This window comes from Pimephales promelas, chromosome 1, assembly GCF_988280905.1.
Source record: "Pimephales promelas chromosome 1, fPimPro1.hap1.1, whole genome shotgun sequence".
In the NCBI taxonomy this organism is placed as follows: Eukaryota; Metazoa; Chordata; class Actinopteri; order Cypriniformes; family Leuciscidae; genus Pimephales; species Pimephales promelas.
In genome coordinates, this window is record NC_142769.1 from 10789876 (window position 1) to 10809720 (window position 19845).

The 19845-nt window shown below is 39.7% G+C and overlaps 1 protein-coding gene across 2 annotated transcripts in view; it reads left to right on the top strand.

Annotated features, from left to right (window-relative positions):
• Positions 1-19845, top strand: part of dok7a (docking protein 7a) — a 59020-nt gene that overhangs the window by 23420 nt on the left and 15755 nt on the right. For both annotated transcript variants that reach the window (XM_089126283.1, XM_089126306.1), the window contains exons 6-8: positions 7018-7110; positions 7433-8220; positions 18622-18670. In XM_089126283.1, coding sequence (XP_088982409.1) covers positions 7018-7110; positions 7433-8220; positions 18622-18670 — 930 coding nt within the window. The remainder of the gene's footprint in view (positions 1-7017; positions 7111-7432; positions 8221-18621; positions 18671-19845) is intronic.

Sequence of the window (19845 nt, forward strand, 5' to 3'; positions counted from 1 at the left end):
AAGACTTGATTCAGAACATTGATTAAAACAGATGGAATAGATCGAGTCCATCAACATCTCGAATGCTTGTTGCTCATCCTGGGGCGATATTTCATTCAGTAATATTAGGCCGTTTTGATTTAAATGCTGTTTAATGTCGGTGGTCGGATAATTTTGCATATGCATAATTACATATCGCTTGTTTCTGCATCTCCTTCACATAGGTTTTTGATCAGGAGATTCAGTACTCTTTCAGAAGATGTGTAATAGCGCCCCCTACCGTATAACAGTGAAAACACGAAAAGCCAGTGGAGCGAATGTTAAAGGGATAGTTCACTTTGAAATTATTTTTGATATGTTTTAGCTTACCTCAAGGGCATCTAAGATGTAGGTGTCTTTGTTTCCACAGTATTTTCAATTTTGATATTTTTCGGTCAAACCGCTGTAGTCGTATAATGCAGGTTTAGGGGGTCCACCTCAAAAAGCATGCACAGAGAAGTCAAAATTAAACTTGATTTAATGACTCGTGAATGTAAGTACACACTGATGGCCTAAGACACGAAACGAGCGGTTTGTGTGAAAAAACTAACAGTATTCATTTATATCGTTTTAACCTCTTGTGAACACCCATGTCAAACTTATCTGAATCAAATGTCCAACTGAACCAAGCTGAACTGTGTCCAACGTACGCCGGAAGTGATCTCTCGCGCATCTACGTCACGCATTGTTTACACAGAGATTTCTGAAGTTTTACCTTTCACTAAACATATTTAGATAGACGATTTCGATATATCTAAATATGTTTAGTGAAAGGTAAAACTTCCGAAATCTCTGTGTAAACAATGCGTGATGTAGATGCGCGAGAGATCACTTCCGGCGTACATTGGACACGGTTCAGTTTGGTTCAGTTGGACATCTGATTCAGATCAGTTCGACAGGGGTGTTAACAAGAGGTAAAAACTATATAAATACTGTTCGTTTTCTCACACAAACCGCTCGTTTTGTGTCTTAGGCCATCAGTGTGTACTTACATTCACAAGTCATTAAATCAAGTTTAATTTTGACTTCTCTGTGCATGCTCTTTGAGGTGGACCCCCTAAACCTGCATTATAGACCATTTCAAAAGATGTAAACAACACTGGCCCAGAAGCACTTCCTGTTTCAGTTTGTAACCGTTTTCTTTATTTCACATGTAAAGAAAACATCTTAAAGATGTTTGTTTTAATTTTTGATTCAGTTTTAAATGTTCTGTTGGTTGTATTTTATCCCAGCTTTTATGTAATGTTAAAAAACTGAAACAGGAAGTGCTTCTGGACCAGTGTTGTTTACATCTTGTGAAATGGTCTATATGACTGACAGACAACACCGGTTTGACCGAAAAATGTCAAAATTGAAAATACTTTGGAAACAAAGACACCTACATCTTGGATGCCCTTGAGGTAAGCTGAAACATATCAAAAATTAATTACAAAGTGAACTATCCCAGACAGCAAACTGACATTGAATCAACGTGGAAACGACGTCTCTCATGACATTGAAACAACGTTGATTTTGCTCATCGAATTAACATTGAACCAACGTCAGACGCGGCATTCTTCAAAGCTAAATGAAAATCGAAAATTGGTTTGCTTTCATAACGTTGAAACAACGCGTTGATTTCAAGTTGATTTTCCGTTAGTTTTGAAAGAATGACGCGTCTGACGTTGGTTCAACGTTAATTCGATGAGCAAAACAATTTCAGATCAACGTTGTTTCGATGTCATGTTTCTACGTTGATTCAATGTCAGTTTGCTATCTGGGATCCCTTTAAGCATAAGTTGCTCCTTGTGTTTTTAATTTATATAATGCGAGTGCAGCACTTGCCAGTGCGCTCACGAATCACTCACTCATCACACTATTGATTTTTTTGTTTGTTTTTTTGAAAAATGTTGCTACTATATCTATGTACCTCAGGCAAGACATTGAAGACAACCAACCCCATGACATCGCACGCTGTGGTACTGAGTCTCTCTCTCTCTCTCTCTCTCTCTCTCTCTCTCTCTGAAATTTAAATCCCCAGTTTTAAAAGCCCCTGGTATAATTCATGCGAGATCAGCTCTATGGCTTTTCACTGGGACATTTAAGACACTAACAAGAGTCACTCATCACACTATTGATTTTTTTGTTTGTTTTTTTGAAAAATGTTGCTACTATATCTATGTACCTCAGGCAAGACATTGAAGACAACCAACCCAATGACATCACACGCTGTGGTACTGAGTCTCTCTCTCTCTCTCTCTCTCTCTCTCTCTCTCTGAAATTTAAATCCCCAGTTTTAAAAGCCCCTGGTATAATTCATGCGAGATCAGCTCTATGGCTTTTTACTGGGACATTTAAGACACTAACAAGAGTCACTCATCACACTATTGATTTTTTTTGTTTGTTTTTTTGAAAAATGTTGCTACTATATCTATGTACCTCAGGCAAGACATTGAAGACAACCAACCCAATGACATCACACGCTGTGGTACTGAGTCTCTCTCTCTCTCTCTCTCTGAAATTTAAATCCCCAGTTTTAAAAGCCCCTGGTATAATTCATGCGAGATCAGCTCTATGGCTTTTTACTGGGACATTTAAGACACTAACAAGAGTTTACATATCGGCCCACCCAATCAGAGTGTTTCACACCTCATCCTGACCAACAAGAACTTGATCTTCTCTCCTATTCTGAGACGACAGGGGAGATCAAGGGGTCAAAGTCACTGTTTATATTAGCAAGCATTCCTGATAACCCGGAGAACGTTGTAACCTCATCCTCTCTCTTGCAGTACTGTAATGTAAGCAAAGCTGTTCCTGGACCACAGCAGGTGTGGCCATTGCCCTGATACTCAGCTGATGACAAATAGAAGACAGCCAATGTTAGGCCATTGCTTTCCTATAAATTAAGTCAGAAAACTTGCATGCAAAATGTTTGAAATAACTCTAGACACATCCCTGTTTATTATGTACCTGTTGATCGGTGATGATCGGCAAATATCTGACAGCGTCAGTGTTTCTCTGGCTATTTGCCATCTCATCCACATGTCTGCTCTATTAATAGCACTTTAAGTGTTAGATAAACACTGAGGCGATCTGCTGTAACCCCCTTACATGCGGTCAACATGTCCCTGTAGTTTACTGGTACACACAATGTGTATCCATCAGTCGGGCCATAAATTGATAAACATGGATTCAACAACATCAGTAAATGTTTTAAAAAGCACTGACCCACGTATCATAAGTTTTAAATGCTATGATTTTCTCTAGTCGTCAATCTCAAACCATCAGTTCAATGAATCAGAATCTTCTTAAGCCAAACTCGAAACAGGATTGGATTAATATGGGACGAAGTGGGATGTAATAATTATCAGAGCTTCTCTGTAATGTGAGTCACTTCGGAATCCACAATTTTAGTTAATTTCCAGAACTTTTTACCAAAAAAGTGCACTAAATAATTTTCTGTCTTTTACATTCTAAATAATATCCACAAGAATGTGAACAGCCTGTGTAGGCCATTGCACTATTGTAATTTCTTAAATTATACAAAAAAAGGTTAACAATAACTTTTGGCCCTTTAGCAGTTAAAAAACAAACACAATTGCATGCATTTTGCTGAAGAACATTGTTTTAGTTGTGCTCTGGCTCTCTGTGACTGTGCTGATAAATATGGTTATCCTACTGCTCATAAAATTTTCACTATTAGGCTTAAGAGATAAAGGGCCCTAACGATTTGAAATGAAAGTATCAAACGCAAAATGCAAGTAACTTTGTGGGCGGATCATGGGCGCTGTTCCTTTTATACCAGGAGGATAAATTACTTATCTAAAATGGGTTGGTTTGAAGTAGCTACATTACTCACAGGTGTGGTTTGGGTGTAACGTGAAATAATCCAATCAGAGTGACATCTCACATGCCCTTAAAGAGCAGGCGTGCTTGTTCCATGGAGGATTTCTATTATAATGGCAGATTTGCCAGGCGCACGGCAGAAGCGGTTCACAGCCGAGGAGACCGACGTTCTCGTCAGGGCCGTAAAAGACAGGGAAGTGAGTGTGGCATTGCATGGGGATGGGAGAAACCCACCCAAATCATCGTTGGTTAAACAGGCGTATAATAGTTTGGGTAAATGTGTAAGCTATATTATGCCTATTTTTTTACATCTTCATGGACACCACAATACGGAAGCCCTGAACCGCAACCTAAAAAAAAAAAAAAATCTGTAAAAAAAAAAAAAAAAAATCTGTAAAAAAAAAAAAATCTAGCATTTCGAGATTAAAGTCGAAATGTTTCGAGATTAAAGTCGAAATGTTTCGAGATTAAAGTCAGAATGTTTCGAGATTAAAGTCGAAACATTGTGCATTCATAACAGGGCGCGTCTACTGGCTCAGAGCGCGCGCGTGTGTGTGTGTGTGAAGTCGAACTGCCATGGATAAACCCAAAATAGTAGCTTTTTACTTTTATCTGGGCTTTCAACAAAATTCTACACACGTCACACGTGCTAGTGGCAGTGTTTCTGAGGTGTTTTCGTGATCGTCTAGGCAACACTATCTGGGTCGAGAACACAACAGTAACTGTTCGGTCTCCCTCTTCAACGTAAATACGCCCTGGATACATTTTAAGTGCATCATTCTGTATCCAATCATTTGGCCGGATCCTGTGATTTCCTAAGATTTAATAACCACTTATGGTTGAGGAGAGATTCTCTGATATGATTGTAAAGCACTTTGAGTGTAGGCATATATGAAAGCGCTATATAAATGCCCTATTCATTCATTCATTCATTCATTCATAAAGCTGGATTTCTCCATCCAGTCTGAAAAGTGTTTTCCGTGTTGGTTTTCCTATAGGCTAAAGTCTATTCCGGCGCATTATATTTTATAACGATAAAGTAAGATAAGTAATTCAGATAAAAGTAAAAAGCTACTATTTTGTGTTTATCCATGGCAGTTCGACTTCACACGCACACGCGCGCGCTCTGAGCCAGTGGACGCGCACTGTTATGAATGCACAATGTTTCGACTTTAATCTCGAAACATTTCGACTTTAATCTCGAAACTTTCCGACTTTAATCTCGAAACATTTCGACTTTAATCTCGAAACATTTCGACTTTAATCTCAAAACATTTCGACTTTAATCTCGAAATGCTAGATTTTTTTTTTTTTTTTTTACTGACTTTTTTTTTTTTTAGGTTGCGGTTCAGGGCTTCCGAACCACAATGATTTCCCTCGTGTGGAATATTTTTCCTTGTAATTATGTATGGTTTGCAAAAATGGCAACTGCTGCATCTGTGTAGATGAGAGAAGCAAAGTGTATGCGGGTTGTGCACGCTACATTATGGGCAAGCATGCGCCCTTAAAATAGCATCTGAATAACGCAGCACTGACTTTAGACTAGGTTTTTCCTGGTCAGTGGTGGAATTGTTTTTTTCTGAAACTGCAAAATAGCACTAGGGAACGTTTGCACCGGAACACGCCTCCTCTTGCCGCTAAACCGACCCCGGGAGTGCAAGTTCATTCCTTAATTTACTGACATGCGTTTGTGGAGGGAAAAGTCCGCTGTGCGTCCGGTACAGAATAGGAATGATAAATGCGTCGGTGTACAAAATCAATTGCGCTGGGGGCCTAAGATCTCAAGATTCTCAAACTGACTGGCTGAAGACGTTACTGTAGCTATACTCATTAATAGACACTGTACTTTCTTGAACATAAATTCCAACACAGAGCTACAACAACCATGATGAATTGACTCTAATGAATGAATTATGATGAATTATGATTTACAGTGAACTCTGTGAGAGAGCTATATGGCAATTTATCTGTTCAATAAAATATATTACTCACCTCCTGAGTAATAAAAAAAAAACAAATATGTGTATGAAGAGTTCAGATGCAAAAGCCTCTAAATGCCATTTTAAATTTTCTTCTAAAATGACCATTTTTATCAAGCTTGCATATTTAAGTTCAGTAATTTCACTTAAATGACAATTAATAGGTAATATTCATTGCCATTTAAGTGAAATTACTGAACTTAAATATACAAGCTTGATAAAAATTAGTATTTTAGAAGAAAATTTCAAATGGCACTTAGAGGCTTTTGCATCTGAACTCTTCATATATATATATATATATATATATATATATATATATATATGTATATAACCTGTAAGTCCATTTGACATTTAAATTTAAATGAACATTTGACATTTAAATGAACCTTTCTGTTTTTAGTTTTCTGCCATTTTTTTAAAATGAGGCATTTCAATAACTGACTAAAAACCCTTTCATTACCATTAAAATTACATTACTGAACCAGAACATAGGAGCTGATAAAAATGTTTATATATATATATATATATATATATATATATATATATATATATATATCATGAACTGATTGGAGAGGCAAAGGTTTGAGTTCCAAATGCAGTAATTTCTTAAAAGGGTAATCCACAATTGTAGTCAAAAACTAGCAAAAGGTCACAAACACATGCAGGGTCCAAATAAAAACAGGGCACAGGGTCGAAACCAAATGAGCGTTCAGAAATGTAGAATGACATTAGGCTTTACAGTGGCTACATTTACATGCACAACATTTGTTTTAATCAGACTGAATTCATTCCGACTGATGAATCTGAACCTAGTGTTTTCATGACTCTAAACGTGATCGGGTTGATATCCCAAGCTTCAAAGCGGAATAGATTTTTTGAAATGTGCACACTGCAAATGGTGGTCACACCAGATACCCCCAAAAATATTAATCAATATTTTAATAGTAATTAATAAGTAACACAAAAATCACACAAAAGACACAAATATTTCAATCAATTTGTAAAATCTGAATTTGCAACTTCCTACTAGGAAAAGAGCCTACTGAGGAAAAGACTTCCTACTGAGGAAAAGTCAGACAGCATTCCCATTTTGTTTGTTTACATGTCATATCATAAATTGTGTGTCAAAAGGCTTTATTTGTGTTGGCTGTCTGTCTCTCGCAGTTCTTTTTAACTTGCTCTGTCTGTGTCTCAGAGCCCAGTGTCAATGCAACTTTAGTGCAGGACAGACTAAACCATGAAGCAGAGGAGTTGGAACGGAGGCTCAGTCTGTTGTCTCACAGCACAGGTAACTTAGCTCCTGTGCCCACCTTTGTCTCACATTGGACCCTCAAACCCACATCCAAAATTCCAAAATGTCACTCTGGTGAACCTCAATCTGGAGGATTTACATAAAGCTTCAGTTATCTGTAGAATTTATGTTTGGATGATGGCATCAGATCTTTCCTTTTTTTTTTTTTTTTTTTTTTTTAAAAAGAAGTTTACATTACCATACTTTTAAAAAGAGTACTTACTAAAATAATATACTCTCTATGCTCATAATATATGCAATAATATATGAAATAATAGAATATATGAAATAATATATGTTCTTTCGTTTGTCCTGAAAGCTTCCAGCTCCCGGTTCGGCTCTTTGATGACAGGAGATGACTGCAGCATATCTGATTCATCTGACACCTCGGACACAGATTGCAGCATTAGCAGTCGCCCTGCGCCGTGGACCGATCTGGTTCTGCCCAGCTCTGCAGAAACGCCTCACACGCAAGCATCTCAGGTCGAGGAGAAACTCTCCGCTGGACTCCAGGTCCCGACTGATCACGTTCGCTCAAGGAAGCTGAAAGAAACAGGCCGACAGAACTCATCCGACAGTGGCATTGCGACGGGAAGCCACTCGTCTTTCACGGGAAGCTTCTCTTCCTACAGTGGCAGTCTGGATGCTGCCGGTCCGGGGGAGGAATACGGCACGCCATTCAACCTGCCACCACCTGCTATCCCAGACAAACACCTGTGCACGTGCAAACATGAGTACCAGATTCCCTCCTCGCTACGATACCTTTATGACTCTCCCCGCAGTCTGCTGGAGATCACCAGAGCTCCAGAGGACAACAAAGACAGTAGCAGATCTCAAAATGATACTGGACTTATAGAGCCATTTGTCCAGAAACAGTCTGAAGAAAATTCAGAATCTCCCGGCCAATTAGATTCTGACTCAGCTCTGAGTCATTCTCTGGAGCTTGGTAAAAGGGAGGAGTCAAAGACAACGGAATGCTTAATAAAAGAGGAGGAGTCTCAGGGATTTTTTTGTAATAAAAGCTGCTGTGATTGTGCAAACTGTTCACTTCCTCCTGCTGGCTCGAAATCGCTCTTCACTACCTGCCCCATCTGCAGAGGACTCAAGGTACACAAACTACTCAGGGTTATTGTAGTTTAAAACTAAAGCTACAAATAATTGTATTACTTGAAATTAATAAAACATTAACTGAAATAATATGAAGTAAATCTAAATCTAAATTGAAAATCTTATTGCCTCATTTTAAACTAGTAACTAGTTGCTCTTTTTAATTTAGCTTAACTTGATCTACTAAAATAACTAAAACGGAAAAAACAAAACAAAAAAAACATTAATCCTCCTTTTTTTGCTCTAAACAATGCGCGCTACCATGACGACGATGCCGGTTGTCAACTTCCGGTTCGAGTCTGGTCTATGCTTTTTTGCCATGTGTTTTAGATTGTGTCATCCCCACATCGCTAAACTAAATAAAAAAAATAAAAACTTTCATCAAATGTGATCTGATCACGTTATTTTTTATTAAATCACAGATAAAAACAAAATGAACGTTTTTCTTTGCTTCATAACTTCCAAAGGATAGCTGATGCATGACTGCACGATCTCCAGCAAACATCCGACAGTCTCTATCACCCCGACTGCTGCAGAATAACAGTACTAAAAGGTTAGGATGGTTAGCCCTTTGACTCCTGTCTACCTCTGCTTTCAAAGATGCATAGTCTATATATTTCTCAGGCCTGTGAGGTTAGGTATAACGTTACGCCGAGTTTCATTCATGAGACCAAAGTCCAGTCTGCGCGCTGTCGCCTCCGTCATGATCATCTATTGTTTACTATATACTTCTTATTTATTAAAACTAGGCAATTGGTTGATGAAACATTGATTGAAATTAAGATACAATTAGTGAAAAAAGGACAGCAGGAAGTAGAAAACCGTCCAGTCAGTTGAACCCGCTATGAATCATGGGAAATAGAACGGGCGATGTAGACATAAAACCAATAAAAATGACTTATAAATTTAATATAAACAATCTCGGTGACACTAAAATGACAGCTTTCTGTTTACGTTTTCTACAATAATGAAAAGATTAAAGGGGTCATGAACTGGCTTTTTAAATTTTATTATATTGTTGTCTGAGGTCAACTTATGACGTTCGCTTGGTTTTTGCATTCAAAAACATCAAAATGAATAAGTAATAGGCTATTTTCTACCTTAGTTTTGAGCCTTTCTTAAAAACGCTGGGTTTTTATGGGCGTCTCGCATTGAATACTTGGAAGTAAACGCCCACTGCTGTGAGTGGATAACCGTTTTGCATTATAATGAGTTTCGACTCACCCGTCGGTGCATGTGGGGGAAATTGTTTTGAAAACGTCCAATGTTGTAAAATGGCAACCCGAATGATTCGTCCATACATGTTCGACCCAGAGTCCGTGTGTTGCACAATTCCTGTCAGATCCAATATAGACGGCACAGCACCGTTCTTTACTCTTAATCGGTCTTGTCAAGTTATCTGGGTTTTTCTTTGCCTCAATGTCTGCCCAAACTTGACAAAGGCCTCAATCAACTCTGAAGGTGCATGGAATAACTCAAACCATCTGGTTCTTCATCATAGAAGCAGTTTATTGAAAATCTCTCATCATTGACTAGATCTTCTTTTGTACTTGTCTCAATGATAATTCCAGAAGGTTAGCTTAATAACCTACACAGAAACAGATATGTGATACGAATCACTACAAAGTGCAACAAAAGTACAAACACCATTGTCAAACATTCACAATTTACACAGCAACTCAACAGCAATGTAAATAAAGAAGCTTGTTATGCAGTTAGAAAGTAAAATGCTAAGCTACTAGCATTAAACACCTTTCAAACATACACAAAATATGTAGTCATTAAATAAAAATAAGTCTTTGTCCTACCAGTTGCATCTCAAAGTTGATGAAACATTGTGGCTTTTCAACAGTCTTTCTCCTTTGGTATTTTGAACACCAAAACCCACCAAATTCAGTAGGAGAAGCACATTTACTGCAAACAAAGTTCCCTCTTGCTCCCAGTAATCACACACCTGGTGGAGTTTGGAGATGTGGAGTTTCAATGACCAATCAGCTACCTTGATTCTCCCAGGTTGCACCATGTGCTCCCAACCAATAGGCTGCACTCATTTTGATCTTAAATCTTCTTTACCAATGATGAATTTATACTTTTTAACCATGTCTCTTTTTTTTCCTTTTTTTTTCTTTCTCTCAAATTCAACTTAACACCTCCCACTTGAGCTCCTGGTCAACTGACCGAAGGAGGTCACACACACTTCTTAGCTGAAATGTCTTTACTGTTCTTCAATGGGAATCAGAACTACCAAACGTCTCACATCCCTACGCAGAATCGTAGCTGGAATTTTGTCACAATGCTTTTTTGTTGGTTTGACATTCTTGCCGGTTTCTGCTTGGTTTGGTTTAACAATCGAGACAGGATAGCTGGGGAATACTCTGACCATTACATCTCTCACGGTTCCTTTCTTGTCTGCATTTATATCGACGACTCTGGCCATCTTGTACTGACCTCTTAGAGCATTCTGGTCAGCCACCCATACCACATCTCCCACGGCAACGTTCCGCTCTTTAGTATGCCACTTGTTTCTTACAAAGAGGTTAGGACCTGCCAGCTGACACCAACTTCTCCAGAATTTGTTGACTTCTTCCTGGATGATTCTTAGCCTTCTGTATGGATAGCCTTCAAACTCAAAACTTCCTTGATCCCCCTTTCTCCCAGTACGACCCAGGAGAAGAGAGTTTGGACTTACATATTCCACACAGTCTTCTCGACTTTGTATCCTGGCATCAATAGGTCTTTCATTGACCAGATTGCTTGCCGTGTAAAGAAAAGTTTGAAATTCCCCCCATGACATAACTTTGTTACAGCCTAGATTCAGTAGGGCCCGCTTAACTAAACGGACAGCCGCTTCTGCTGCACCATTCCGGTGAGGGGAACCTGCCGGGTGAACTTTCCAAGACCATTCCGTGCCATTCTTGGCTGCTTCCATTCCTAACTTTTCTCGGTCTTGTCGCTCTAGGAACTTATGAAGATCCTCAAGAACAGGCTTGGCCCCGATAAAATTTGATCCTGAGTCTGACCACAGTTTCCTAGGATGTCCTCTTAAAGCTGTGAATCTTTGGTATGCCAGCAGAAATCCTTCTGTTGATTGGTCACTGACAATATCAGTATGGATAGCCCTTGATGCCATACAACAGAACACAACTCCCCAAACTTTGAGTCTCACCCTCATCTTTATTTCATCTTTTACCCAATAAGGTCCAAACAAATCCAGGGTTGTGAATTCAAATGGTCCAGCTGGTTCTGACCGCTCTGGTGGAAGGTCTCCCATAATCTGTTGGCATTGCTTTGACCTTGCCTTCTTGCAGGTCACACAGCAGTCTACGGATTTTTTAGCTAGTCTGCGGCCTTTTATAATCCAAGCTTTTCTTCTCATTCTCAACAAAGTTCCAGCCACTCCTTCATGGTTTACTTGATGAGCTTCCTGAGCCAGAAGTGTAGATACATATGCATCATATGGTAAGATTGGAACTGCAGTCTTATCCTCATTGAAGATTTGAATTCTTCCTCCACAAACAAACAGTCCAGAATTTTCATCCTTGTACACTGCCTACCTACTGAGGGTAGTATCAGAAAAAATCACATTCTCTTGGGCTGCTAGAAAGAGATCTTCAAGGGCATCCTCCTGTTCTCTTACCGTCAAGATAGCTTCGTTGACACTTTCTTCCAAAGACTTTACCTCCCACTTTGATGAACCCAAGGTCTTAGTTCTTATCTTCAGCCACTTCTTCACAGCTCGACGCACCCAAGCAGTAACTCTGATCAGTCTGGACAATTTGCTGAATCTTTCAACTTCAAGTAACTTACTTGCTACTATGCAGTCATATATCCTTCCAGATGGAGCAATCTTAGCCTTCTCATTCTGACTTGCAGAATTGCCTGAATCTGCAATGAGGTCATTTCCTCCTCCCTCATGAACGCCCACTTTAATTTTCTCCAGGAGGACGGAGCCTTTCTTTTTCTTAGCCAGACTTCTGGTTAGTACTGCAGAGAATGATTTCCTCTGAAGTCTGTTAATAGCTTCTCTTGCAGCAGTTGCAATCTCAGCAGCTGACTTAATTGGCCAATCCTCCACTGGCCATTTCAAGAACACAGGCCCTCTCTGCCATGCAGAATCTTGTTTTAGGCCTTCTGGACTACCTCCCCTTGTGATAATATCCGCAATGTTTAAGTCACCTGCGATCCACCACCAATCCTTAACTAGCGTTGTTCTCTGGATCTCTCCAATCCTATTGGCAAAGAAGGACTGGTAGCCATAGCTAGCCCGTTGAATAGCTCCCAACACTGTTTGGCTGTCCACCAAATGGAACCATTGGTCAATTTCCACTTGGCAATGTTTCTCAATATATTTTTTAAGTCTTGCTGCATAAACTGCACCACACATTTCAGCCTTGACTGCTTCCCCTTTTTGATCCAAAGGAGTCAATTTGGCCTTGGACTCAATTAGCCTCACTTCAATACCCTGGTCTGTTTCCCACCTGAAATATGTTACAGCTCCATAGGTCTTATCGCTTCCATCAGAGAACGTTATTCCCAACGGTTTTCCTTTCCAGCCTCTAGGTGTTATGCCTCTGGGAAACGTTACCTTGCTTAGGTGAACATACTCCTCAAACACTTCAATAGCTTCTTCTCTGAGGTTTTCTGACAGTGGTTCATCCCATGTATCTTTGGCCAACTTTCCACGTCCTGCCTCCTGAAATGCCTTTCGTACAAGGATGGCCCCTTTTTGCTTAACCGGTGTGACCAGGCCAATCGGATCATACAATCCTGCCACCTGACTCAGTAGCATTCTTCTGGTCAGAGGATTAGGAGTCTTGGTTCTGACCTCTTCTTTGAGGAGGTTTTGTCCTATCCTCATTTTCTTCTTTCGCTTGGAAAAGTTAATTGATGTCATGATGTAAAGTGTATCCTTTTCTGCCAGATACCCAACTCCAAGGGCCTTGTTGTCTTTATCCCTCAGCTGGTTTGGAAGTTTTAGAATTCTGTCTTCTTCTGTTGACTCTACTGACTCACCATCACCAGGCTTCCAACTTTCTTCTGACCGAATCCAGTGCTTCAAGAAAAACCCTCCAGCTCTTAAGATCTCCTCAACACCTTCGGTTATTTTGTCCAGCTGTTTCCGATCATTGTGGGAAGTCAGAATATCATCCACATAACTATCCTCTTCGATGACTTTGCGCTCTTCATGTAGATGAGAAAACTTAGTCAGCTTTGCAGTTTCACGCATGGCCAACTGTGCAATGCACCCTGCCGGTCGATCACCGATGTTAACTCTGGTGATTGCATATTCTCCTATTTCTTCACTCTGATCATCTCTCCACAGAAACCTATGTAGATGCATTTCTTTCTCCTCCAGCCATACAGAGTTATACATCTTCCTGATATCTCCAAGGACAGCATACACTCCTCTCCTAAACCTCAGAAGTACAGCTCTGATTGGATTAAGAAAATCTGGGCCTTTCAGAAGAAGATCATTCAAACTTACTCCTCTAAATTTCTGACTGCTGTTCCATACCAAGCGCACTGGAGTCGTAACGGAGTGAGGATTTGGTGCAATCAGGTGACTCACATACCATACTGGTCCATTCCAGGAATTAATTGCATCTTCAGTGAGCTTGATTGCTGCTCCGCGTTCCACCATTTCATGAATTTGAGCTGTATAAGCGACTTTCCACTCTGGCTCCCTCTTGAGCTGCTTTTCCGTTCTCAAAAATGTTGCCTCTACTCCACTTCTATTATTGGGAAGGGAAGCTGGATTTTCAGTCCAGGGATATTTTGCGTGCCAATGAGGAGACTTGCTGTGAGCATCATTCTCTAGATAGGTAAGACACCCTTTTATAATTTCGAGTTCTCTCTCCTCTACCAGTGTCATCTCCTTACCACCTGGCTGACAGTTCCCACAGCGACAAGCTCCACACATCGGTTCACAAGCTGCCCCTATGCTGTCCCACTTCCACCATTCCAAGAACTCACGGTTGCTAACAGCTGCAATGTTTGTCTCAGCTCTGGTTTCTTGGGGTAGTTGGACTGACTTGGACATCTCTTGCATTTCAATTCCTCCCACTTCCTCTTCATATTTTACAGCAGCTGTTCTCATGGAGCGAGCAAAATGGGTTTTGGACTCATATGCAGATAGGTTAATCTCTTCAAATAAGTCTGGATGAGCGCCACCTACTGTTTTTCCCAAAGGACTGTCCCATAAGACAAGATCCCCCACAACCTTCACTCGTTGTGGGGCTAATCTCCCTTCTCGATGGCTAATAAGAAGTTCAATCTCTTTAGGTCTTACCAACTCTTCAAGCTTGACTTCAGGAAAGAATCTCTGCAATTGCTTAGGTTTTATGACCTTGTGCACTTTAGCAATTTCATCCAAGCCGTAACAAAGAAGCTCATGTGCTCTTTCTTTGTCCTCTTCAGTCTTTATTCTGACTCGAAGCAGATATCGCTTGGTCTTCACCTTGATGGCCATTCCAGCAACTCCATGCACTATCAGTGTGACATCTTCGCTCCTTAACCTCAAGCGTCCTGCAGCCTTGTGGGTTATATAGTTAGTATCTGATGCAAGATCTACCAAAGTTCCAACCCTCTGCCCCGCATTGGCGGTTACTTCCATGAGCATCATGATGACAGGTAGTTCTTGTACCCCACTTTCCTCTAGAAGGCCAACTTGGGTTTTTCCCGTGCGGGTCACTGTTGCAGCTTTGTTGGTGAAGGCATTTCTGCACCGCTCAGCAAGCTCTGGGGAAAGTTCAGCTAAAAGTTCCTCCTGCTCCGCTGTAAGCATATTTACTTTCCTGCTATCATTTAAAAACCTTTTCTCAGTGCCAGTGGTGGATTCTCTTCTTGGACAGATGAAATAATGATGATCTGGGGCATTTTCTCTTCTGCAATCTCTATTTTTACACAAGAATGTGTCTCTACAGTCTGCGTTACCTTCATGACATCCAAGGCACTTCTTACATGCTCCAATCTTCTTCAGAGCAGCTTTCTTTTCAGCTAGCTTTAGCTCCTTAAATTTTTTACAGAAGAAAATTTTGTCCTTATGATTTACAGCTCCACACACAGTACACCCACCATCAGAATCTTTCTTCGTGGATTTTGTAGATGCATACCTCCTTTCAAATCTATTTTCAGATTTATCTACCTTTTCTGTGACTCTGAGCTGTTCAAGCTTCTCAAGAACATCTTCCTGTCTTCTTAAAAACTCCAACAGGAGGTCAAAGTGATTTTCTGGAGTCACACCATTGTTAGGGTCAATCATGAAGAAAAGCCAGTCTCTTTTCACAAATTCAGGCAGTTTACTCTCAATAGACTTGATTACAAGAGGGTTCTTAATTGCACCAATGTTCCCCAGATCTGTCAGGTCAGATAGAGCTTTTTCTACAGTTTGGATCAAGTCTATCACTTTTCTGGGTTGATTGCCCTTCACACTCGGAAATCTTTCCAGTTCTTCAATAATTTCCATGGCAATTGTTACCTTGTTGCCAAATCGATTTTCCAGCACTCGAAACACATCCTCTCCGTTGCTGTAACTTGACAGCCTTAGGTCCTTAACGATTCTTTCATCCAAACTGTCCAGGAGCTGGATTTTCTTGACCTCTACTGATCCAGTTGGTTCACCTTGTTTTTGCAAACTTTCCCAGTCCTTCTTCCAACGGAAGAAATCTCTTTTCATACCACCAAATCTAGGCAAACTTGTTGGTCTTATCCTCACAACTGGTATAATTGGCACTGTTTGAAGACCTGTGTTTGGGTCTAAAGGACCTGCAAATTGAGAACTTCTTTCAGCATTACGTGCAGTAATAAACTCGCTATTTCTTGAAACAAGTCCATTATTCTCTACTTTTAACCTCTTTACTCTGCTCTCAAAGTCCTTCTTCTCTCCTGTAGGAATCCATCGCTCCCAGCTGGATAGTGTTTTGACTGCTCTACTCACAAGCTTTTCCATGTGAATTAGATGAACTTCATATCCTTCACAATTGACACCAGCAACAGGTATTGAAGCAGAATGATCACAAGCTTTCTCAGCTTCCTGGACTGCAACAGTCAATTCCTCTTGGCCATACCTCTGCCACAAGTTGATTTGGACGATTTTTCGCACCTCTTCGAGCTTTGTCTCACAATCATTAACAGTCTTCTCAATATCTGCTACCTGCTGCATTTCAAGCTCCACTTTCTCATCACTCTTTGCTTTAGCTTCCAGCTCTGCCAGCAATCCCATGTTATAGTCATCATTTGCATCAAAAAGTGCTCTTGCACTAGAAGAGAGTTTCTGGAATTCCTTCCTGAGTTCAGACTCAATCATTTGGCTTGACTCTCGAATGAGAAGATTGGCTTGCTTTGTAACACACATCTTTGCAGTGGTTCTCTCTCGCTTAAGTTGGTCCACTGTTTTCCCCAAAGCTTCTTCTGCCATCTTGTTTCAAGTCACAAAGATACGTCTTCTTAAACACCTCAATTTACTGATGACTTGTTTTGACAATGTTGATTCCTTCACACCACCTTTACTTTCTGGACCATCGGAAGCCTTTAATCTTCTTATCCACAAGCGCTGGTTATTAAGTGTCAAGTTATCTGGGTTTTTCTTTGCCTCAATGTCTGCCCAAACTTGACAAAGGCCTCAATCAACTCTGAAGGTGCATGGAATAACTCAAACCATCTGGTTCTTCATCATAGAAGCAGTTTATTGAAAATCTCTCATCATTGACTAGATCTTCTTTTGTACTTGTCTCAATGATAATTCCAGAAGGTTAGCTTAATAACCTACACAGAAACAGATATGTGATACGAATCACTACAAAGTGCAACAAAAGTACAAACACCATTGTCAAACATTCACAATTTACACAGCAACTCAACAGCAATGTAAATAAAGAAGCTTGTTATGCAGTTAGAAAGTAAAATGCTAAGCTACTAGCATTAAACACCTTTCAAACATACACAAAATATGTAGTCATTAAATAAAAATAAGTCTTTGTCCTACCAGTTGCATCTCAAAGTTGATGAAACATTGTGGCTTTTCAACAGTCTTTCTCCTTTGGTATTTTGAACACCAAAACCCACCAAATTCAGTAGGAGAAGCACATTTACTGCAAACAAAGTTCCCTCTTGCTCCCAGTAATCACACACCTGGTGGAGTTTGGAGATGTGGAGTTTCAATGACCAATCAGCTACCTTGATTCTCCCAGGTTGCACCATGTGCTCCCAACCAATAGGCTGCACTCATTTTGATCTTAAATCTTCTTTACCAATGATGAATTTATACTTTTTAACCATGTCTCTTTTTTTTCCTTTTTTTTTCTTTCTCTCAAATTCAATATAACAGGTCTTGTTTACAAAGCAATCCTCAGTGAAATGAAGTAAACAGACGGACAATTTTTTACCTCATCAGCTGGAACGCCATTAAAAATAAAGTTTATCCATGCAGTCCTATTGGAATCCAGAGGAAGCATATGCAGGGACTATCTTCTTCCACAAACAGGCACTGCACAATATTTTGTATTGTTCAGTAGCTCAATCCGGTTTGTCATCACGAGATAGGCCTATGTTATTTAGCTATGCGTGTAATGCGCAAATCGGTGGGCGGGACTAAACCTGCCGTGTTGAAGTAGATGTTGATCTTCTTCTGCGGGGGTGGTGTTTTATCCTCTTTGTCGTCATAGTTCCCCACTTTGAAAAACGAGTCGTATGTTGAGCCTGGTGTCAATAAAAGCTTTTATTGGACTAACAAGGACGTTTTCAGTTCTGAAACTTACAGGATACTCTTATAATAAGATGATGACCTCTTAGATGTCAAAAGCTCAAGGAAAATTTGATTTCTCAGTTCATCACATCACCCCTTTAAGACTGGATGATAAAATCCATATTGCGTAATAGCATTTAGTTTAATTAATTATCGAGAGAGAGACAGAGAGATGTGTATGTGCTGTATTTTATATTAAAAGTCACAGGGCAGCGTTGATAACAACTTTCTCTGCTCCTGAATGTTTCTGTTTGCACAGCACAATCTCAGAGTGACGTATGCGTCTGTATGCTTCCATGTGTTCCATCTTTAGAAACAGTTTTATTGCACACCTTTCAGCCAATCAGAATCAAGTATTTAGACAGACCCTTGCATAATACAGGCCTACAAATAAGCACAGCAAACAGCAAATACATTTTTCCCCCCAAAGTGTGCAGCCCTATATTATGGAAGCCACATATCACAATTACCTTTTTTATTTATTTATTTTTTATTCTGTGGCAGGAATAAGCTTCCATACAATACTGTAGTGTTGGGAAGTGACACCCTCTGGTGTACTGCAGTAAGAACAGACTCCATCCACTGCATCCAGTTAAGTTCTTTGTGGCATTGATTATGGTGTTATGTTAATTGATTTGCTCTGTGTGTTTGTTGAACAGGGTACATTTCTTCCTCATCCTGGAGGGACTCTACCGTCCACTGTGCCAAGTAAGACTCCTTCAGCCAGTATATCTCTTTACAACCTCTCCCTCATTCTGCATATCCCAAATACTGAGGAGGGTTTCATTAAGAAAAAGAAAGTACACTTCAACATGAAAAAGAAGAAACTTTTTTTGATAACAAATTTATTAGAGGTGCAAAACTTGACTAACGTTTCGATGTAAAACTACATCTTCATCAGAGTCCTGGTTCTGATGACGATGTAGTTTTACATCGAAACGTTAGTCAAGTTTTGCACCTCTAATAAATTTGTTATCAAGAAGATTTTTGCACCGGTGATTCTCCCTTTCTGTTTGGTCTTGTCCTGCCCTGGTTGCACCGGATCGTTTGGCAATTTACAGAAGTGCAGTAAGCCTTCCTTTTCATATATATATATATATATATATATATATATATATATATATATATATATATATATATATATATATACACACTATTTAAGTTAAATATATACTTAAATATATTTGCAATTATACACTTGTAATGATGATGTTGCAATTTAGTACATTTAAAATATATTAACTTTAAATATATCCATCACCACACTACAGTTAAAATTATAATCAAGTATATTACATGTTCTTTAGTATGTTACTCAATACATCAAAATAAGTGTACTTCTTTGAAACATGACAGAAGATTATTAAAGCAATGATTTAAAATGAATGTTAAAGTACACTTTTTATTTGACATAAACCGTTTTTTATGTTAAAAAACAGTCATAAAAGTGTTCTCTCTTTAAGTGCACTTAAGTGGCCTTTTATTTTTATTAATATTCTTTTATCTGTAGATATAGTATTTTAAGATTTGAAGTGCACATTCAATAGAATTAAGTGCACTTTTTTTTCTCAAGGGTCTGGAAACGTTTCGGTTACTAATGGTAACCCTCGTTCCCTGAGGAAGGGAACGGAGACGTAGGTCATGACTGACCAATAGGAATCTCGCTAGAGAGGCCAATCTACTTCGAGTGAAACTAAAACAAGCCAATGCACACTGGCATGCAATTATTTGCATCAGCTGCGCAGCCTCATTAGCGTGGTATAACAAGCAGCTGCTGCAATTGCACTTCAGCTTTTTGCTGAAGAGCCAAGCCTGATCAGCTGGCCGCCTCGGCGAGTGAAAGCAGATGTGGCGACGGGATCTACGTCTCCGTTCCTTCCCTC